Source organism: Lissotriton vulgaris, chromosome 12, assembly GCF_964263255.1.
Source record: "Lissotriton vulgaris chromosome 12, aLisVul1.2, whole genome shotgun sequence".
Lineage (NCBI taxonomy): Eukaryota > Metazoa > Chordata > Amphibia > Caudata > Salamandridae > Lissotriton > Lissotriton vulgaris.
Window position 1 is genome coordinate 595,696,756 of NC_141700.1, and position 24,050 is coordinate 595,720,805.

The following is a 24,050-nucleotide window of genomic DNA, read 5'->3' on the forward strand; positions in this document are numbered from 1 at the left end:
AAGGCTCCACACTGTGAGGGGTGACAAAAGACAGGCAAGCCTAGTGTCAGGTTCCTTAGTGTGTGCGGGAGGCAAAGCCCTTTGAAGCGTAAGTGGAACTGGGTACAGGTTCTCCCCCAGCCATCCTTCCAGGATGGTCCACCCTGGCCTTGCTTAAGCATAATTTATGTTGGGGATCTGTGGATGCCACAAACTTTGGGAAATGAAAAACTTGGCTTGACAAGAAGGTGATAGCATGGAAGAGATTGCCGCTGTCACTAACAGGAGGGATAGCAATAGCCAAGACGGTGGTGCTCCCCAAGATTTTTTACCTGTTTGTTAATCTTCAACACGCCTTAACTACTCACTTTTTCAGTCATCTCAGATCACATTTGAAAGCACTGTTTTGGGTGGGTGGGTGGCCAGCCTTGGGTGGTGTGGGAGGTGCTGTCCCTTCCCTTTTGGACGGGGTGGTCTGTGTGCCCCGGACATGCATCTTTACTTCTATTGTGCTCAAACGTACTTTACCCACTTTTGGTTGCACCCCATACAGTTCCAACCCCACATGACATAGGAACAAGACCTTTTGTCCCCTGGTCCCCTGCTGGCTGCCCTTTACCTCACTCCTCAGTGCTCCCAGACTCAGATATGACTTTTGTCTTTTGAGGTTGTGCACCTGAGGGGAAGTTATCCCCCTCGGAGTGTTCTAGAATAAACTGATTCCTCGTATTAGATTTGTTAATTTCTCACCAATTGCAGATGGCATTGTACGCTTCACATGACGCCTTCCCTGAGGCCCTCCCAGGGTTGTCAAAGTTGGAAATGAAGAACATTAATCCATCCCTGTGCAGCATCATTACCTGGTTTTATGCTATGATGCATAACAACGGGTTGATTCGTACTCCTGCTTTGCGAGATAACTGGTCCAATGACCTGGGTGTTCCGGTGGGCAAGGAACAATGCTGCTAATGCTTTGCCCAATTAAAAGTCAAATTACAGACTTTGCCTCATACATTTTAAATATATGAATAGAGTATATTACACACCAGTTCTGCTGCTCAAAATGGGCTTAGTCGAAGAGGCACAATGTCCGTACTGAGCTTTAGCTGACGCTGTCTTTCTGCACCAAGCATATGAATGCCCCATGGTGGTTTGATTTGGGTTCTTAGTAGTTTGATTCTATTGCATTGATTACAGACAATGCTCCTGAGAGGACGCCACTGTTGGCTCTTCTATGTGAAGGATGTCCACCCTGGGGTGCTGGCTAAGCATAGGGTGGTCATCCATTGGAATAGGTGTCAGGTGCCTTAGGTGGCTTGAAGGCTACGGAATGGTACCTACTGTCAGGATCAATTGGACATCTACTGGGTACTAATGCCTTTGCGTTATTGCCTAGGGAATATTTGTGCTCCTTTGGAGACTTTTCTGAGGACCAGGTCAGATGCAGAGTTAAGTTGCATCCCTGCATGTCAAACTTGGACATTGCCGCACTGCAGCTGCCCTGGGCATGGGTACAACACACCACATACATCCTGGCTCAATGGGTGAGAGTAGAGCTGGGATGTGAGCCCTTGGGTGGTCATTGGATGTGGATTGGCTTCAGGCAACATGGCTACTGTCCAGCTATGCTATGGGGATTCTGCATGTGTTGTTTTGATGTTCCTCTACTGTATGCACTGGTTCACTGTGTGGCATTGTTTTCAAAATTGGTTTTCCATCTGTGGGATGGTCTATACTTTACATTTGCTATAATGAAAATCTTAATTAAATGAGAAAAAACAAAAAAAGCCATGTTTGTAGTGTGTCTGGATCAATACACAAACCCCAACAGCAGAGCCTTTCACAGTCCTGTGACCCAGGGTACTAGCAGATGGCACAAATGGATGGGACAATAAAATGTCAACTTTCTAATAGTGCCATTTTCAGAATAGTGGCTTAAAAGGTTTTAAATTATAGTTCATTTGAGTGTTAACAGCGTATCTTTATCTGCTTCTAATCCAAAGTTAGCACTTAATAACTGTATTACGGTTCACCAATGTTAGAAAAAAAGAGAGATAGGCCTCACCATAGAGAAAAATTAATTTAGGAGTTTTTGTTTTACTACTGAACCTGTGTGCCACTGTTCAAGTACAATGTTACGTGGCCCATGGGGACATTGTTGTCTTCCCTAAGTTAGCATGAGCACGCTGTAGACTGCCTGCTGCTTTGCACACGTTACTACATGAGTTTATTTAGCAACTGCCTCTTTTGATATTTTCACATGAGAACCTACCGCTGTGTTCAAGCTTTGCAGGTTCCTTAAATTTAGTGAGGACATTGTGAACAAGGTCGAACAACAATGCCCCTTGTTATGCTGTTCTGGTCAGGCCCTTGCGCCTAGACAAAACATACAGATGGAGCTGTTGTTTGGGAATACGTACTTTGTCTTATTGGAATGCATGGATAGATAGCACACACTTGGAGAGGGACCTTTCCAAGGAGAAGAGCATGACAGCACCTATGATGTAGATCTACCATCAATTGACTGAGGTACGGGGTCTGCAGATAATGCCCAGAGGTCTTCTAATATATAATCATCCTGCTTCTATACAAGGGGAGGGAGGTTAAACTACACTGTCTTTGCCTATGACAGGTCATTTTATGATTCATGGACTACTTGCTAAGCTGACCATATTTGTGTTACGCATTTTTCTGCCATTGTTGTACGTATACTGATACTACAGCACGTTAGTTTAAATATATTAAACTTGTTTGTGTCTCTGTCAGATTTTATTGTTGACTTGTAAGAAAGTAAGAGCAAAAGGGTGTGTCTTGCAACCGTGATTCCTGAGAGTTGTGAGTAATCACGTGTTCCTCTGTAAGTGAGTAGGAGGGCAAGTGAGACACTAAAGCTAGTGGGTCCCAGGCTACCTTACTCTATGGACACTTACTAACAGGCTACCAGAGGGTTAAGCACAGGTTAATTTGGTGACTTTTTGTTGTTCACCTTGACAAGGATTGTGGTTGTTGCTTGAGTCGGACTTCCACTCCTCTCATCTAACCCATTTTTTACAGTGCTCTTCATCTGGACCTAAGTATAAAAGATGAACAGCTTGCCCACTCTTCCTCTGCAGCATTGTATCCTTTGCCTTTTTGTTTTTGGGTGCCCTAGTTCCAGCTGAGACACCCACAGCCTTTGTCTCTTTTTTTGGGGGGGACGCAGTGGCTAGCATATTCCTGTGCTGCCAAGCCCGTTCCTGACTTGCTGCTCGGCCAGTTGCTTTGGCAGGATCCAGCACCTTCATTCAACCTACCCTCTCTTTGCACGCAGGGTGCATGCTCTGCAGTAGGGCACCTCACTTCCCCAAACATACTGCCATGTCCTATTTTATTACCTTATTTTGGATGTGCTGTAAGAGCACTTACTGTGATTACAACAGGGCCATTTTAATTGCTAGGCCAAAGCTAACAAAATGAATGAATTTATAGAGCACTGAGTAGTGATAGGGTTGACCTCTGTAATCTTATTTGACGTCACATACTTATGGCGCTGATATCATAGTTGAAACCAATAAAGAATGATGAAAATGCTGGGGTTTTATAAATTATTTTTGTTAATGAAAATATAAAAATAATTGTATGTGTATGGTTCACAGTGTGTCATTTTTTTTTTAGTTAGCTACACTACTGCAGACGTGTGTTAAAACTGCATCAGATGCGGAATCGACTTTCACATCTGTGGAACAGTTATTGGAATATATCTCAGTGAGTATTGTGCCTTACGAAAAGATTAAGAAAATTAAAACATTTGATTTCATCTCACATTTAAGTCAAGTTGTGTTCTATATGCAAAGCCTTTGATGACAGTGATAAATGTTTGCACCTACAGTGGTTTTGTTGCTATATATGAGTGAATAATGTTCAAAGACTCACTGACAGAATCCATTCAAGGGCATTCTTGATGCAGTTAATCAAAGTATAAAGAACTGGAAATAAATAAATGTATTTCTTTTTGATTGCCACAGGGCTACCTCTGCACATACTTTATCTTTGAACTATGTCTCATCCCAGATTGTGACACAATAAATAGTAACATGCTCTGATGGCTTTGTTGGCCTTGTTGTGTTCTCACAATGCTGATCAGGCTTTGTGAAAAGAACCACATAACTGGTACCACTCAAAACGAACACTTCCATTTTGTATGATTTTCCAGCCCTGGAAGGGTCAGAAAGTCTGGTGACCGACAGGAGAGAAGGCTAAAAACTCTAGTGGGTATACAGCTTCATTCAAAGCCAATGTTACAGAAGCAATTAAACTTTCTTCTGATGAATACTATTCCCTCAGTGAATAGTTTCTTAAAAGGCAGAACCAGAAATAGATTATGCATGTGGACGGAGGGTGTCCGGATAAAGACAAAAAACTCAAACTATCCCAAAATGTGTTTAGCCACTTAACAAGCCACTGCCCTGCTGTTCACCAAGTCAAGGTACCACTGCACTGCAATGTTTTGAAGCAAAGACTGAAAGTCTACCTTGCAAATATGCAAATGTGCACCCTTCATGGATTTACTATTAGCCCCTACCCCACAGGTAGTGTGTACGATTAACTCTACCACTGCTAGCTGACGCGTAGTATTTATTGACATGTAAGACTGTTCACCTTTCACTACTACTCTGTACCTGGAAGGACTTCCATAGTTCACTCCAGATGGTAGCACTTTGTAATGTACCCAAGTTAGGCCCCAGTAGGAATTAGTGCCGTTCTTACACGTGCATAAATCCCATTTCTTGGCAACATCGATGTTTGACACACATTTGCATTTGTGACGCTTGGACTAGTTTTGTAGAAACACAGACCTTGCAGACACGGAACACTGTGAGAATACTGTCACACTTCCTTGGCATTAGGTACAAGGCCTCTCACATGCGCAATGCAAATGTGGTTGTTGTGACACCCATATGGCAACACTCTATCTGTAGAATACAATCAATGGTTGCCTGATCATAATCTCGGCCCGAGGCAAGGATGCACCTTTCTATATATTGCCTTTTGTTTCTTAGCATAATCAGAGGAGGAACTTTTTCTGATCTTGAAGGGATACCTGCAAACTGAAGCTTTCACCTAGCAACCGACTGACATCTCTGTGACAGGGTCGTACACTCTTATCCAACAGGTAACAGGGTTAGATCATCCAGAAGGGGTTTTTCTTGGCAGAACATACATTCACACCCTAGACACATAGGTTAGGGTTAGCATCATAGGGACACACTCTTATAATCTTTGATAACCTGTCTCGACAATATGGTAGAAATTTTGTTTTATTCTCTGTGGCAATATTCATTCTAACTTTTATTTGCTTTTGTCTACTAATCATCGCTGTCCATATATTCTATACTAGAATCACTATGGATCGCACACAAGGCCCACAGGGCCCACCTCCGACTTTCCACTTCCAGCACGAGTAACCCCCACCCGAACACAGAAAACCTCCACTTCCAGACTTAGACCAGCCCCAGAACCACACTACGCGCTCCCTCATCTACAGATCTCCAGGTCCTCGCACCCAGCCCGCATTTACCATCGCCGAACTCGCTGCCCCCACGCCATCACCTCCATGGACTACATTCTAGCACGGGCCCTGAACTCCCACCTCGACAATAGCAACGACCCCGACTCCAACACTCTCCTTGATAACCTCGCCAACCTAGGACTGAAGCAGCTCATCAACATGCCCACCCACAGAGCAGGTCACACCCTTGACCCCATCTTCGCAGGAGGGTCTAACATCCATTTCAGCCACACCACCCAGCCCATGTGGATGGACCACCACTGCGTCCATTTCACCTTCAACTCCACCACCGCACCCAAGCCCACCCCGCGCCCGTCACAACAGCACTGGAGCAAGGTCACAGAGGAAGACCTCAACACCACCCTCCAGAACAACCCCCCAGTGCCACGACTGACAATAACTCTGCAGCCAAGTAATTTCACCAATGGGTCTCCAGCTGCGCCGACAAGATGGCATCCCTCTGCCACCCTGCCAAACAACGCCCTCTGAAGGCCACCTGTTCACCAGGGATCTCAAGAAGCCAGATGCTCCTGCAGATGCCTAGAAAAAACCTGGCGAAACAACAAAATCACGGAAGCACGGAACAACCACAAAAACGCCCTGAAGGAATACCACCAGCTCATCAGAGACACCAAACGGACTTTCATAAGAGACAAAGTCCAGACCAACACAACCAATGTCAAGGATCCGTTCAACATCATATAGCAGTTTGCCAAACCCACCTGCGAAGCAACGAATTTCACAACCTCCCAGGAACTCTGCAACAAGCTCAGCTCCTACTTCCATCTGAAGATCAAGGTTCTCTATGACAACTTCAGCGAACCAGCACCAGACAACACCCCCCTAGCCACTCAGGCTGACAAGCCTACCATCATGTCCGGGGATCCCGCGACCATCAAACTCATCACTGCAACCATAAAGAAAACTCACTCAGGAGCCCCAACAGACCCCTGCTCACTGCACATCTTCCACAGGGCCGCTGCTGCCATTGCACCTGAACTAGGACAGACGATCCACACCTCCCTCAGATCTGGCATCTGCCCCTCCTCAAGAAACCAATGGCTGACCATACGGACCTGAAAAACTACTGGCCCATCGCCCTCTTCCCCTTCACAGTCAAAGTCACAGAGAGAATCGTGAATGCCCAGCTGACCACCTTCATCGACGAGAACTTCATCCTAGACACCTCCCAGTCTGGTTTCTGCAGCAACCACAGCACCGGGTCCGCCCTCCTCGCTGCCACTGACGCCATCTGTATGCTACTAGACCAGGGACACACCACAACACTCATCCTTCTAGACCTCTCTGCAGCTTTTGACATTGTCTCACATCGCACTCTAGCATCCAGACTCCACGACTTGGGAATACAAGGAGCCGGCCTCGACTGAATCCAATCCTTATTCTCCGGGAGAACCCAGAGGATCAGACTCCCTCTCTTCCTCTCTGAACCCACCGACATCAACTGCGGAGTCCCCCAAGGATCATCGCTCAGCCCTAAGCTCTTTAACATCTACATTGCCCCCCTCACCACCATTGCCAGACAGCACGGGCTCAGCATCGTATCCTACGCCGTGGACACCCAGCTCATCCTCTCACTCACCAAGAATCCCGATGACACCAGACTCTGCTTCCAGAAAGGGATGAAGAACGTGGCAGCCTGGATGAAAGACAGCTGTTTGAAGCTCAGCTCAGAGAAGACTGAGGCTCTCATCCTAGGACCCTGCAGCTCTGCCTGAGACAACACCTGGTGGCCGTCCGCCCTCGGGAACCCACCCACCCTGATAGACCACTCTTTGAACCTCGGCATCATCCTCGACTCCTCCCTCTACATGAACCGCCAGATCAACGCCGTCGCCTCCACTAGTTTCAACCGCCTGAGCATCCTCTGTAAGACCTTCAAATGGTTCCGCCCTGACTGCAGAAGGACCATCACCCATGCACTCATAACCAGCAGACTTGACTACGGCAACACCCTCTACGCCGGATCCAACAGAACTCTTCCTCACAAACTCCAAACCATCCAGAACGCCGCAGCCAGAATCGTCCTTGGGACACCTTGTCACGAGCACATGACCGAACACCTGTGAGGCCTCCACTGGGTCCCCGCCAAGAAGAGGGTCACATTCAAATTCCTCACCCACGCCTACAAGTCCCTCAACAACATCAGACCCAAATACCTCAACCAGAGAGTATCCTTCCATGTACCCAATAGGAACCTCCGCTCCGCCAACCTCGCTCTTGCAGAAGTCACCCATATTCGCAGAACCAGAACCGGCGGGAGAGCTTTCGCCTATATCACAGCTAAGACCTAGAATGATCTCCCTGTGAACATCAGACGCTCACCTCACCCTGCACATGTTCAGGAAGGACCTCAAGACCTGGCTCTTCGACTGTTCAGGAGCTGCCTATTCCCCCCCCCCAGCGCCTTGAGACCCTCCCGTGAGTATTGTGCTTTACAAACCCCTAATTGATTGATTGATATGGATCAATAAATATTGAAAACCCTGATTCATGTATTCTTTGTATATTTCTCTGAGTCAAAGAAAGCAGGGGCGACTGAGCAAAAGTTTAAAGTCTGTAACCATGGTTCCTGAGGGAACAGAGTTTTCATGTTCAGTGGTTGCCAGAACTGTTTGATCCCTGATCATGTTTCGGGAGATAACAGTGGCATTGCAAGATAGCTGGTCCAAGGGACAACATATCCTATGGGGGTGCATGGAATCAGTCTGGTACTATTCTGTTTATGTCATCCGCAAACACTAAATTCTTACTGATTAGTGGAAACTACACGACATGGCGTTGACAACATTGACTGCTTTATTTTGTATAGATCAACTGAATAACTCAATTGTGCTTCCTCAGAGATCCCTACACACTTTTTGAATGGGAAACATCCCAGGTGGTAGGGAATATCTTCCTTACCTGAGTATGTATATCCTATGTATTTGCTGTTGGTAAATTCAAGCTTGAAAGGATATTGTTCTAGCTGTGTTAGCAGAACTCTGCAAATTAACTTCTTACAAAACATGTGCACGTTTTATTTCCGAGAGCTGAAGACATGCAGTCCTTCAACATGGCCTCACCATAGATGGTGGGGATGTTAACTTAATGGTAGAGGCACATAAAGCATTTTGGACAGAGGTATTTTACTCATGGGTTAAATTCCCTGCTGCAGATGTTCATGGCTATTTCCCGAATATGAAGTAGGTGAAATACAGGATGAATACATTCCTTATGAGGAAGTAGAAATTCCTCTAACTTAGCAAGAACGTACCAATTAGTTTAAAGGGACCATTCCCAATAGTATACAAAATGGGCCCACTCAGCAATGAGAGGGGTGACATAGCCAGCCCTAGACAGATACACACCGCATCCCAGTGTTGATCGTCTGACCGCAGGCCAGGATACAGATTATATAATAATCTAGGAATGTTAAACAGAAATCTAACACAATGTGTAATCTGAAAAGTAACACCTGCTCCTGAGTGGACTGTTCAAGCTGTAGCACCACAGTCGGCTACACCAGGTATTAGCCCTCAAACATTAAATGCAGTAATGGGAAGAATACCCACTAAAAGGGAAGAAATTCAATTTTGAAAGATACAAAAAACAAATCAGCATGAAGCAGTATTTCTATATACAGGCCCACAGGAAAAGCATAGGATATTAAAAATGTGCTTGCCAATGGGGATGGCTCCCCTGGTAGAAGATTGTGACACTTGGGGTACAGTCTTTGTTGCAGTATATACCAGAACACATGGTACCTCTTCTCTGGCAGTTTCCCCAGAAGTGTTAAAACAGTTACAGAACGCGCACAGGGCAGCACCAGCCCTGGACTTAGGGATGAAACTGATGGGCAATTTTGCTGCAGTATTCGTCATAATGCAGAGTAACATAAAAGGGGAAGGTTAGCTATACACCAACGGCTGAGGTATTTGCCTTCTCCATGAATTGCCTAAAATTATCCAAGACACTATTCTACACTGGGCTGAGATAATTTGGGAGCCAGACCATGGAAAACACAATTAAAGGGTAATTCTGAAAAAGATAACTCCAAGCAAACTACAAAGAAGAAGTGGAACAGCATAAAAAGTCATGGGGTGGGTCTCCTACACAGAAATCTACCAAACATTTTTACAACTTACTTAAGCGTGATAATTTTAAACCACATGACAGGTATCAGTATCCTGATACACGTTCCTTACAGGATACAGCCGACAGATGTTCGGAGAGAGGAAGACGGTCAGAGCATAGATCAGAAGAAACAAAGAAAGGACTCACAACACTTGTCTGAATACATAATTAAGCAGGAACATAAACCGAAAATATCAAAACCTCAATTTAAAAAGAAAAAGTTAGTCAGCTTAAACGTCAAGCATACATCTGATTTTGAGTACTCTGATTCTGAACGGGGAGTTGGCATTGGCAATGCTGGGCAGCATGGCAGAAGTCACAATAGTTCACCAGAACCTGTTGGATTGTCTGTTGGGAGCAGCACTGAGTGAGTATATTACAGTGGAAATACCTGAAACCAGGGTAAGCGTCCCGCATCAGTAATACGAACTGCAGCAACGGTTGGAAGGGGACGTTCTCAGGTTTATTAAAGTCCTCTTTAGGGAAGATCCAACTCAGGGTTATGACATCTTGCTGGTGGAGAAAGATTGTCCACCTGACTTCCTAATGGATTACCCAAAGGGAGAAACCATCATTTTGCCAGCTTTCTCCGACCTAGTTTCAAAATCAATTAAACATTCAAATGCCTGGGGAGTGGGCTTTAGCACTAGCTCCTGTGCTATACTCTAACCATGTGGGGTGGGATGACAGTTCACCTTATCATAACATACCCTTGAGAACAGCCTCACAATCTCAAAGACTATACCCTATTAAGAATGAAGCAAAACAACAAGTTAATATCAAGGTGTTATTAACAGTTGAACCTCTTCAATGAATAATCTTCTGTTTCCAGTAATACAACTAGATCAATCATATCACGTAGTATTAGATTATATACATTTCAGCACAGGTACTCACAGATTTGCAGTACAAATGTGCACATTACAGCAATAATGAATACAATTGTGTGGAAAAAATAAAAAACAACACTTGATATCTCCAATGGATTGTAATGCCAAAATATGGGGCCTGGGAGCAGGTATTTGACCACCTTGACAGCATTAGACACAATTCAGCCATTTACCAAAGGGGTTTAAGAATAGGTCAGGGCTGTTTGCAGCCAGAGTGATTAGAATTTTGATGATCAGGCATTGCCAAATGGCGATGACATATACTTAACAGAAGATGACCTAATGAAGCCCCTGATGGGGGTGGACCATGGAATCTTGGGGTTCATTCACATTGGCTACAAATTCAATTTTAAAAAGTCAAAAATTGGCCACCTCAGTGTCCTGCCGTTATGATAGAAGACAAGAGCCTCACAATGCATTTTCTTTTAGAAAAGTGGGCATTGCACCAACCACGAATGACTCTGAAAAGATTAAAAATCCATATTAGTATTTTTGCATTTTGGCAGAACATATATTCCTGTTGAAGGGGAATGGGAAAAATCATTCTATGACCTTATACGTCCTGCCTTTTCAAGTACACATTGGACTCAAGGACACATGGAAATGTACGTTTAGTCACAGTGATAAGATAAGCATCTAAACACCTACACACATGTGTAAATACTACATACCTGATGATCCATGTGATTGCAGGTACACCAGGGTACACATATGTCACATTCAATAAAGGTGACACAGTACTAATTGCATATAAATGCATCTCTATACAAATGCTGAAATGCATTTTTCTCCAGCAGAAGAGATTGTGCCAGCCGTTCAGACCGCTGCAGTGAGAGAGCATGACCCAACTCAAGAGAAACAAATGGTTGTTTAAAAAAAAAAAGAATTATCCTTATACCACCAAGAGCGTCTGCAACTCGCAAGCGATTGCTTCATCTATCTATCCGCCCATCGATAACCGCCTTCGCCCAGGGTCCTGACACCATACAGAGCCTTCACCATTGTTGGTGCCTTGATGTAAACATTGAATTGTGTGGCCTGTACCCAAAGGACAATACCAAGATGAGAAATCAGTCGAAAGGCAGCTCGTTTCTATGCCCTGATCTAACCGCCATACCCTGACTGCCACCCTAATCCGATTTTCAGCTTTCTGAGGTACAGAGTCCCTCTACTTCATACAGATTTCTCTTCTAGCAATTAATATCAAGTAGATAAGCAGCCCTCTCTGCAATCGTCTGAAACGATTGCTTGTAATCTCATCTACCCCAAAAAGAACAAGCGGTAGACTCAGAGTAATCTCCATACCTAAAATATCTTTCAGAGAAAGTTCAATGTCTCCAAAATAGACTCTTAACCTATGCATTGAAAGAAAATATGGACATCATCGGCGCACAAATGGCAATAGCTTATACACTTAGGAGGGAGCTGAGGGGCAAACTTTTCAATTTTAGAAAGTGTCGGTTAATGATTAGAGAGGGATTCCTCTTCAGATTAGCAGGTTTGATGGTCGAATATCCCAAGTCAATTTGATATCCATCTTCAGGAAGACTCCACACCATACTAAGTGGGGAGGCGATAGCTTCTTCTCCTCAGCCTCCAAAAGTTTCTCATACCACCTATCAACCGCCTTGCTCTGTGTTCTTATATCTTGAAGAAGAAGTCTGAGCTCCCAGTCACCTCCTATCTCCTGTTTTGATGCATCAAACCAAGAAGACAGTGGAATAAATTTAAACTTGCACAGGTTATTTCCGGCTTTTACTTTTAAGACTTGCCAAGGATGTAGCCCCTTAGTTGTCATCAAATCTGCCCATGTTATGAGGCCCTCCTGAGTGGGAGACTTAAACTGTCTTTCAGGCATGTCGGGGTACCAGAGGAGTCCGAAACCAGGGTCAGATCTGAATAGTGACCCAGGCCCCACAATCTCCTCATCTTGTACCATATATTTAGCAAGGAACTCTGTACTTTTAATCAAACTTTCTTGAAAAATCTGGGAGCAGAAGAACTTATAGAGACATCCCTCCACACTCAATTCTCACACCATTTCCCCTAGTAGCTTCCCCCGTGTGGAATCATCAGGCTTCCCCAACACCATCCAAATGTTTTAAATTGGAACGTTGCACAATATAAATTAAAATCAAGGAAGGCCAACCTTCCTTTATCAAACCTTCATTTACGTTGTTTCCAGACCAACTTAGCTCCCTTATAGGCCCAAATAAAACTGACAGCCTTCTCCTGAATTTTATCGATGCTTGATTTAGAAAACGCAAGAGGAATAGCATTGAGGAGATAGTCAGTTTGGGGAGTATCGCCATTTTTTATCAGGTTAACACGCCCAAAAATGGTTAACAGGAGAGCAGTCCATTTCTCTGGGGAGTCTCTACAAAGTGATCTGGGGAATTTTATCTATGTCCTCCAGGATTGAGATCCCCAAATATAAAGTTTGGGCTCACTCTCTTGTGGTAAATTTAAATTACCTATACTTAATTTATGCGGTAAAGTTCAATAAGAATAACTCAGAAAAATAAGAGGCAAAATCCGTGATATTTGAGGTTTTCAAAAGGGGTTTTATTCCTTATAAAGGAATTGGGTATTTGGCTCGAGCCAAAGGTGGCATACCATTCCGTCACCACGTAGGTTCGGGAAGGGACTGACAGACAATACTTTATTGACAATCATTCATATATATAGTCAATGCATTACAGTAAAGGCAGATGTAGAAGGCGTAACAGCTGAGAGGAGAGATAAGAATACACATACGTAATGAAAAGGCGTTACAATAGGCGTGCATGAAGGCGTGTACTAGAAACGTCATTAACATGATGTCACAAGTAGGTGGATCCATAAGAGAATCCTGCAGTGTCAGCAGAAATACATGGCAGAGATGCGCGCGCAGGCAGCATGACGTGTGATTGACGTGTAACTGGAGGGTGAAGGGGACTTGACATTTAGCCCCACATGAGGAGACAGAAGTCTGGGATGTCAGATCAACCTAATCCCAAATCGTATCTAATATCTTGTGTTTAAGGAACTGTATTATCTGGAAGGAAAAGGTCTCTCGGACAGAGGCTATTCTATACTGACTGTAAGTGCGTGGATAAGCGTCTACGTGTCTGCATGAGATGCGAGGGGGCATGGGCCTACCATGGTAACAAGAGATATGAATTAATTGTACGGAGACAGTGAGGCCGGGCCCTTTGCTCTGCAGCTGGAAGGATGTTTACTGAAACTACTAGACAGGAATGTATTTTTCGAGGAGCGGAGCAGATAACTTGAAGGCTGAATACAGTCTTGGCAGGCAACTGGCTGAACCAAGCACCGTTAGCCTCGCAGGGAGTAAGGCAGAGGTCACGGACTCAGATGCAGGCCCAGGCTGAAGTATTCAGAGTCAGAAGGCAGGAAAAGCTCGATGGCAGAATTCAGGGCCTACTTTACCTACTTTACCAGAGCTGAAAAACGTGTAGAGTACACCACATAAAGACGTTGGCAAGGCATACTTAGGAACGGAATATTCGACCCATACATGGTGGATCTGAAAGAGGACATGTTAACGTTGGACGCAAATGTATTTGCGTCTTCATAGCTGAAAGTTGAGGGAACATACATGTACATGTATCGCGTACACGGAGTCGTTGGGGTCTAAGATAGGGGACGCAATTGATCATAAAAATTCATATTTCCTCATTCCCTCCTTGTCCCCTACGGACCCTTCATGATATATCGATCCTCATGAATCTATCAATCTGTTCACGTAACATCATTTGCTCTTCTTTCTTCTTATGGCGTTTCGAATGGGAACTTGAATGTGGAATACATGATGTGGCACACAGGCCGCAAATCGCTGGCCCACATTGCAGACATAGGCAGCAACTGAATATTATGAGAAGGGCTATGCCTAGGAAGGATAGGACCTTCCATCCCCAGGCGGTCAACGTTGTCCAAAACCAACCGGACCAAGTCCAGGTGCCTGGATTCTGATGTATCAAACTTGCAATCTTATGAAGACGGGTTATAGCTTTATATACTGATGGCGCGTTTTCTGGAATGAAAACACAGCAGCTCGACCCGATGACCTTACAGGCTCCGCCCCTATCTGCTAGGATGACGTCAATGACAAGACGATTTTGAAGAACAACAACCCGCATAGCAGACTGTTCCTCTGTTAAGTTGCCTAGGGCGGAAGTAGTTTCATTCACTACTGCTTCGAGGGTTCTAGTTAATTTGCGTATCAGTTTACTATTAAAGACAGCACCTAAGTAGGGAAAGAAACCTTTATTGAAGTCTGTGTATTGCTCCCATGCCGTTTCAGTGTAATCGACAATCGGGAGATCTCTTCGGAGTCTATTGTTTACTAGATTAGTATTTCTATGATAATCAGGAGGGGCTAGGAAAACAGGTGGCAGAAGGAATGCAATGTAACAGGTACCATCCCAATCTAGAGGTAAGCGTATGTATGCGGTATGACCACAAACGAAGTAGGAATGACGAGTGGCTCTGAATGTAGACTTGCCCTGATCACTGAATTCGACCGCAGTAGTACATTTACTATGACCTAAGTGTACTGAACCATTCTTTCTGACACATAATTCACCTGTGACTGGTAGTACTGACATAGCAGGCAAAACTGGTGCAGCTTCGGATTCTACGTTCAAAATCATGAGGGTGATTGTATAGTTACCTAATCCATATACTTCATTTTCTAGATCAGTTCCTGTCCTTGTGGGAAGTCCCTTCTTGTTAGGGTAGCAGGCTTTAAGCAAAACCAAGTTCAGGTTTCCCCAAACCCAATTTCCCTCATAAACTACAGTATCAGAGTCTAAAGAATTAATCATTCTAAACGATGCACCACATGAGCCATTGTGTGTAAACGGGTACGGAAAGAGGGGCAGAACTCCCTTATATTTCTGGTAGGGAGGGAGTCGGCCACATATCCAACAATTTGTAGCGTTATTGGTCAGATGGGAGTGATGTAACATACTAATGAATGTGTTGTTGCGCAGCGCAAGTCTGTAAGACAATTCATGCGGAGGTAATTCGCTAAAAGAATGTTCGGCAGTGACGTTGAAAGCAGAATGTGCACGCTTGAAAATAGGATAATATATATGCAATAATATACTGGCAGCAATAATCAGCAGACTCAGAAAAAACATAATCAATAATGTCACTATACAGTGACTACGAAGTGATTTACAATATGCACGTTTCTTGAGCTGTCTCTGTCTATCTCTCTCTCTATCTCGGTCTAGGGGGTACATGTCAGAAACTAATTTAACCGATTCACCTAGGGGAGGACTTAAACAATTAAACTGTCTGACTTGCTAGACCGTAGTTTTAGTCTATATTCCTCAGAGGCGGTTTTCTCAACCAGGGGGAGTTTTGGGTCAGTCTGTGGAGGAGGACAGGGCTTAGAGTCCAAGTCCGAAGGAAGTCCATGAAACTTCTTGATGTGGCTCGAGTGCAGCCACCCTTTTCTGCCCTCAACCTTCATGGCGGTCCTCGTCGTCAGAAGAACCAATTTCGGGGTTTGCCAGCGGGGTTCCAGCGGACTTCTCCGGTCGAAATTAGGAACAAAAACAAAATCACCAGGAACCACTTCATGGGGCTTCACCTCGGTGTTGTCGGGAAAGGCTGCAGCTACCTGTGAACGACAAGATTGTAGTGCAGACATCAAGGAGGCAAGGTAATCTGTCAGCATAATACAGTCTACATCTGTGATTTTACGAGGTATAGGCGTCCCCCACATATTTGGTGGCCTACCAAAGACCACCTCATACGGGGATAGCCCGGTTCGAGAATGCGCTACCATCCTCATGGAGAAGAGCGCAACTGGCAAAGCTACTATCCAGTCAACGCCTTTCTCTCTGCAGATTTTTGAAAGTCGGATTTTCAGAGTTTGATTATGGCGTTCCACGAGACCTGCTGCCTCGGGATGCCGGACACAGTGGAATTTCCACTGATAGCCTAACAGGAGTGTAACATGTTTCACAAGCTCGGATGAGAATGGCTGACCGTTATCTGAGTACACAATACGGGGCAAACCATACCGTGGGAAAAATTCGCGAACCAGCTGCTTGGCAGTGGTCGGAGCAGTATAATCTGGGACGGGATATGCTTCTAACCATCGGGAAAGTGCACATACGACTACGAGGACATATTTGAATCCTCGACAACGTTCCATCTGGATATAATCCATCTGGAGGACTTCAAAAGGGTGATCGGGAGGCTGAAATCCACCTTGCTCTACAGGAATGCTTTTACCTGGATTGAACTGACAACAAATCATGCAAGTACGCACTTTTTGTTTGGCTGCTGCTCGTAAGTTTTTATCGAACCATATGTGTTAAATACTGTCTAGCATGGCTTTTTCTCCTAGGTGCGCTGGACTATGTATCGTGTTAATAATGACTTGAACCATATAGTCGGGGAGAAACCATGTAGATTTTCCCTTCGTCATCCATCCCTGATCTGTTTGGATCCCTCCTAGTTCAGTCCACTTCTTGATTTTGTCTGGTGTGGCATGTGTCTGTATGTCAATTACATCATGTGCGGGATCCCTGACTGTCATGCAGTGTGTCGATGTCGGAACTATTGTCTTTGTCAAGTTAGTTACATGAGTTCGATTCTGGGCAGTTTGCTTAGCTGTTCGGTCTGCCAGGTCGTTACCCTGGGAGATGATATCGGTGACTTTTGTATGTGCCTTACACTTCATGATAGATATTGCAGTAGGTAGATGTATTGCATCTAATAAAGCTTGAATGAGGGGACCGTGTTGAATGTTGGCACCGTGAGAAGTTAAGTAACCTCTCTCTCGCCAAAGGACTCCGAAGTCGTGAACGACTCCGAATGCGTAACGTGAATCAGTGTATATGTTAACTTTCTTATCTTTGGCTTGAATACAGGCTTGTGTCAGAGCGATGAGCTCTGCTGCTTGAGCTGACAGGGTGTCGATACAATTGGTTTCAATAACTTCGGTGTCTGTCGTGACTGCGTAAGCGGCCACTAATTCTCCTGTACTTGTTCTCATGCATGAACCATCCACATAAAGTGTCAGGTCTGGATCTGGTAATGGAACGTCTGTCAAGTCTTGTCTGGGTTTCGTCGTAACAGTAATGACTTCAATACAATCATGTGCCAATGGGTCTACTCCACTTAATGGCAAAAGTGTGGCGGGATTTAATGTACTACAGCGTCTGATTTCTATGTGTGGCTGAAACAATGTTAATTCATAACCTGTCAGTCTTGCTATAGTCAAGTGTTGGGTCTGTGTACGGTTTAAAAGAACTTCCACAGAATGTGGAACTTGTACTGTCAATTGATGTCCTAATACTATGGAATCGCTTTGTCTGATTGCTAAAGCTGTCGCTGCAACTGATTTCAAGCACTCAGGCAGAGCCTGGGCTACTGGATCCAATGTGCTAGAAAAGTAAGCACACGGTTTGTGTGAACCTGCTTGTTCCTGAGTGAGTGCTGACAAGGCAGTACCTTCACGTTCTGTGACAAAAAGTGTAAAAGGCTTACTGTAACATGGTGTTGCTAAAACAGGTGCTTGACATAAGGCTTTCTTTAAGTCTTCAAAAGCTTGTGCATGTTCTTGAGTCCAAGGGAGGACAGTCGATGTCGCTGCCTCCTGAGTTGTCAACTGAATGAGTGGTTTTGCTGTAAATGCATATTAGGGAATCCATTGTCTGCAGTATGAAGTGAGGCCTATAAAAGCCCGCACCTCCTTTTGTGTCTTGGGTGGTGACATGTTTACAATTAGATGGATGCGATCAGGTGTGAGCTGTCTCCCCACTTTGGACAGCAAGTGACCAAGGTACACAACTTGCTGAACACAGAATTGCAGCTTCGAAGGGGATACCTTGTGCCCCTTGTCAGCCAGAAAATTTAAAACCGTCAGTGATGCTTTTTCACATTCGGGTTCGCTTCGGGCGGTGATCAGCAGATCATCGACATACTGAAGTAGGGCGGTGTTAACAGGCATGTGGATACTGTCGAGTTATCTTTTCAGTGCTTGGCTATAGATGCTGGGGCTTTCTGTGAATCCTTGAGGTGCGCGTGCAAATTTGAAACTTCGTCCATTTAAACAGAATCCGAACAAGTATTGGCTTTCCGGATCGACTGGGACGCTAAAGAAGGCGTTCTTGAGGTCAATTACAGTAAAGAACGCTGCTTCTGAATCAATAGCTGTCAGTAATGAAGAGATATCTGGAACCACGGGATATTGTGGTACAATGCATTTATTCAATTCGCGTAGATCAATAACTAATCGATAAACTGGAGGTGCATTTGGATCAGTACGTTTAAGAACTGGAATGATAGGAGAATTACATACATTGGAGTCGGTTTCTACGACCACTCCTTTTGCAATGAGCTCGTCAATGATTTTCAGTAAAGCCACCACAGCATCTGGGGGTAATTTGTATTGTCGAATTCGTGGTAGTACCACTCCTGCTTTGAGTGTGACTCGATATGGTGTAATGTGCATACAACCTACATCAGTGGGGCCTTGCGCCCACAAATGTGCAGGGACATTCTGTAACCGGTGATCCATGTCTCTCAATACATAGTGACCTTTAAAATCTCGCAAGAATAATTGTACTCCTTCCGGAGAACAGCATATTATAGCTCCTAGAGCTTTCAGTGTTTTTATACCTAGCAAGTTTTCTGGGCATGATTTTGTAAGCAATAAATCTGTAGTCCATGTCAAAGGACCGACTGCAAGAGGAAGAGGTTGTGATACTTCGTTAATAATAGGCTTTCCTGAAAAACCAAGGGAAACATTCTGTGAGCCTGAGAGGGGTGCCCCTGGAACCTCATCATGACTTATCGTCGTTCGGCTTGCCCCTGTATCAATTAGAAACTTTCTGTCTTTCCCTAATACTTGACTGTGTACATAAGGACCCTCTTGATCTACAGGAACCTCAATAAGAGGCAAGCCAACCTCCCTCTCTAGGCTGTTTCATGTGTATCGCTGGTAATCGGGATAGTCATTTTGTGCATACTGGTACATCTGTTGTGTCGTGTTTTGTGTTGCAGCAATAGGCTGTGGCTGTGGTACTGCTACGGTCTGTTGTGAAGCTGGCATAGGCTGTATGTTCTGTATATTCTGAGGCACTTGTTGTTGGGCTTGATCTTGTCTAGGTGGACGTGGTCTCTCCTTGGTCTTACCCGTGGAGATATTGTGTTTCAGAACTGCGCAATCGTTTATATAATGACCTGGCTGTTTACAATAGTTACATGTCCCTTTAACAGGAGCCGTCGAATTACTGGGCTGGGTCGCACCCTTTTTGTGACCATCAGCTGGAACTGACTGGGCAACTAACATTTTCATTTTCGTATCTTTCATACGTCTTTGTTCGTGTTCTTGTTCTTCTCTAATTCTATTCTGGTGATACTGTAACATTTGCAACATTTGTGAAGGGGTGTTAGCTTGCCAAGTACTCTCGACTTTCAGTACTCTGTTCTTAACTTGGGGCAGTGAATTCTCGACTAATTTTGTTACAAAAAGATGTGGATATGATTCGCTACTTGCTTTCAGACCGCTGTTAATACCAAAACATTTTTCAAAATGAGAATAAAAATCACTAGTGTCTTCATCAGGTTTCTGTTTGCAGGCTGAAATTGCACCCCAGTCTTCCTTTTTCGTGGTTAATAAACGTGGCAATACTTGTACTAACAATCCTGGTAACGCTTTAACTTTGTCTCCAAGCCCTAGGCCTGGAACTCGAGTATTTTCTTCGTTTTCTAATGCAGCCCAATCAATCTTTGCATTTCCCACTTCCCATTCTTTTTCTTTGAGTTTCTCGTAAATGCCAGCAGGCAGTAATACTTTCAATATTTTCATAAGGTCAGGATAGGTGTAATCACCCATGAGTAACATGTCTTTTATTTCACGATGAAAACCTGCGGGATCTTTGTCATGGCTGGGTACTAGTTTTTTCATTTCCAATAATTCTATTTTAGTTATGGGCGTGTACACAAACACGCGTCTAAGCGTATTATCAGCATTCTGAACTGGGTGCACTTCTCGTAACGGATTCTGTCTGTCTATGTAATACATTTTTCTTTCCATGGAGTGTGTTGAATCAGGCTGTGGACACAGGAAGGCACTATATCTGTGCCGATGTTCCAGAATTACTTTAATTAGATCGGTACCTAGACCTCTCCATTTATTCATGAGTAGTTCTGCTAATATATCAGGCAGGGGACCTGGATCGGAGTGTTGGCTTCTATACAATAGGAGTAAGTGTTGTATCATGTATGTACCAGCTAAACGCTGTTCGCTTGGTGTCATATTCAAAAATGTGTGTGCTAACGCATCGTCACTATATTTCTCAGGATTGTCAGCCCATTGTACTGCTGACCTGGCTAATTCTTGTTCATCCATAGAATCAGGTACATGGTACCCCATTCGTTCTCGAAGTCGGTTGTCAGTGGCTTGGAATTAGGGGTGGGCGGAAAATCCGTTCCGCTCGCGGATTTTGCGGATTTTCGGGAAATCCGCAATCCGCGAGATTTGCGAATTTCCTGCAAAATCCGCAAATCCGCGAGCAGCGGATTTTGCTCGCACTGCTCGCACTGTTCGCGTGAGTTCGCGCCCCGCGAATAAGTGCGAAATTGCAGAAATACGATCTAAGCAAAACTGAAAGTAACTACTTACCAGGTTCAAAAGTTCAGGCACATCATTAGTAGCCATTTCCTGTAGTGCTTCCTGAGGGGCCCCTCCAGAGTTCAGTTGCCAGTTGAAACTATTATGTGACCCTGCTCTGAACCTCAGAATAGTTACACATATGCCACAAAGGTCATGAATTACAGCTAAGGGAGACAAGCAGGAGCCAGGCTGGAAGTTAAAATCCATTAATCAGCCCCTAATTCATTATTGTCAGTTGGGGCAGGGCAGGTTTTGTAACTAATTTTGCAACAATGAAAGCACTTAGCAAGTGCAAAAGATCACTAATCAGGGCGCACTAAGGAAGCAGGTGCCAGCTAAAAAAATATTCTGTGACACATTAATCAGCCCCAAATTAATTCAGGTCACTTGAGGCAGGGAAGGTGTGCTTTGCTTTGCCGAAAATAATGTACACTGGACAACCAGAGGGTGTGGTGATGAAACAGAGGGTGGCATGGGTGGGCCAGAGGGTGGCATGAGTAGTCAGAGAGTGGCAGTGGTGACAGAGAGTGGCAGTGATGAAGAAGAGTGTCCCAAACAGGTTGGACACGTAGAAACAACAAGTTCGCAAAACTTGCGACCCGACAGGTAAGTTCGCAAATTGCGAAATTGTAAAAACCCTCGCGAACTGGCAGAAACACGGGCGAACACAAAAAAAAAAAATCCGCAAATTCGCGGGAATTCGCGGATTTTGCGGATTGCGAGTTCGCAAATCCGCAAATTCGCGGATTGCCAATCCGCAAAATCCGCTCATGCCTAGTTGGAATAAGTGTTCAGGCGTTCTCGGATTAGACATGGCTTCCTGGAAAATTCTTTTACTTTCTGGACGTACTGGACGCATTGAATTATTATAGGGTCTTCCTTTTCCTACATAAGCTATCATTTCTCTGACTGGTAACTGTGATTGTCCTGCTGCTTCTTCTGGTTCATCCTCCTCCCCTGAGGATTCAAGTTTGTCTGAATCTATTTCTGGTGGTGGGTGTCTTCTTTCATGCATCTTTATTACTGCATTTCTGATCCTTCGGTACATATTTTCTATACAAGCCTGTTTATCATGATTCCCATCTGCTATATTCTGACCCCATCTATGGAGTGCTTTTATGTCATCCAGGTTTGCACCCGGCCTATCCACTTCTCTTATTAGACAGTTTATAAGAAACCGTAATATCTTGCCTTGAGTATCAACTTTTTGGTAGGCCAATGCCTCGCTAATACTTTCAGGGCCTACCCCTGTTTGAACAAAATGATATATTTTGTCTAGATGATCTACCATTCCAGGTAGTGTCAGTAAAAAGTTTGTGACTCGTCGCAATCGTACTGATGCGAGCATCATTCTGTCGTCATTCTTTTTACCAGGTACTGGATCATATCTACAATCTGCAAGACGTTCTTTATATATGTCAAAATCGGCTGCTTGAGGTGTACGTTGTTGTGCTAGATCCCTATAAGTCCACCGATTTGTTGGTGGCGGGGTTTGGAAACCTGTCTGGAAACCTGGGGTTTGGAGACCTGTCGCCCCGCCGGACGCGCCTCCTGAGGCGCCGGATCCGAAGGGATTCGTTGAGTGCAAAGTAGGAAGAATAGGTGCAGGAAGAGGTGGAAGAACGGCTGGAAGACCAGGAGGAACAGCCGGAAGGGTTGAAACGGGAGGAACAGGAGGAGGAGTAGCTTGTCGCTGAGGTGGGGGCTGACTGTCTCGGGGTCGAGCGCCGCCAGTAGGAGGTGTGCGTGGCGGTGCGGCATTAACATATTCGGGGGCTGCATCGTCTAGATAGGAAGAAAGGAAAATGTCCTTTGCTGTTTTCTGATGCATTTTAGTCGGGAGCATTGGAGGTGGCAGATCTTTTGGTACTTCCGGGGTGGCCTTAGGTAAACCCTCGGCCAGAAGAGGATACATACCATTCATAAGAGTGTTTCGTTGTCTATCTACTTGTTCTATTTTTACTCGGATACCTTCCTCAACTAATACGTTTTCTCTGGCCTTTTCTGAATCCTCTCTACTTTTCTCTTCTTTTCTGTGTGCTTTTTCTGTACGCCTATGCGATTCCTTACGCCATAATTCAATGGCATCTTTCTGTGACTGTCTGGCTTTCTTTTTCCATAATGCTTCTTCTACTCTCATGATGCAATCTGCATCCCATGTCCCAGCAGCGGGCCATCTCTGATTCTCTGCTAGATCCTTGGTGTAGTCCACCCATAAATCAAGATATAAAACGGCATCTAGGCCATGTTTGTGGTACATAAAGTACCCTGGAGTGTTCCTAGGTGGAATGGGAATGGCTTCCTCGAGTATCCCTTTTCTAGTTTTTATCTGTCTTAATTTGGAGAATAACGGCATCTTGAAAATCGGGTTAGTTGGTTCTTACTCGAATTTGAACACAATTTACACAATAATCACAATAATGAAAGTCGAACAATCACACATACCACGACACTTGAAAACACATTGAAACATTTTAAAACGAACAACAATGATTAGAATAAAACTAGCTAACTGCATGAAACTGGATGTACTGCTAAACAGTACAGATACACCGCTAAAACAGTGCAGACAGGATATACTGCTAAACAGTACAGATATACTGCTAAACAGTGCAGACCAGGTCTGTGTATCCAAACCCGTCTTGACCGGCACAAATTAATGCGCACGTCTAGATGCGTCCCCAGCAATGGTACTCACCGGGAAGCACGGAACGGAAGGCCTCGGAAACTCTGGACTGGACCGGACTGGACTGGACTCGACTCGTGACGCAGAAACTTCGGAACTTCGGAACCTGGTGGGCCTCTGTATACCTCGGATCTTGCTCTCTCAGCTAGGCTCTGGTCGGGATCC

At 44.6% G+C, this 24,050-nt stretch overlaps 1 protein-coding gene across 1 annotated transcript in view; it reads left to right on the plus strand.

Moving 5' to 3' along the window:
* LOC147677799 (ATP-binding cassette sub-family C member 12-like) overlaps positions 1-24,050 on the plus strand; it is a 2,578,840-nt gene that overhangs the window by 2,245,531 nt on the left and 309,259 nt on the right. The window contains exon 25 of the mRNA XM_086945588.1: positions 3,634-3,723. Coding sequence (XP_086801714.1) covers positions 3,634-3,723 — 90 coding nt within the window. The remainder of the gene's footprint in view (positions 1-3,633; positions 3,724-24,050) is intronic.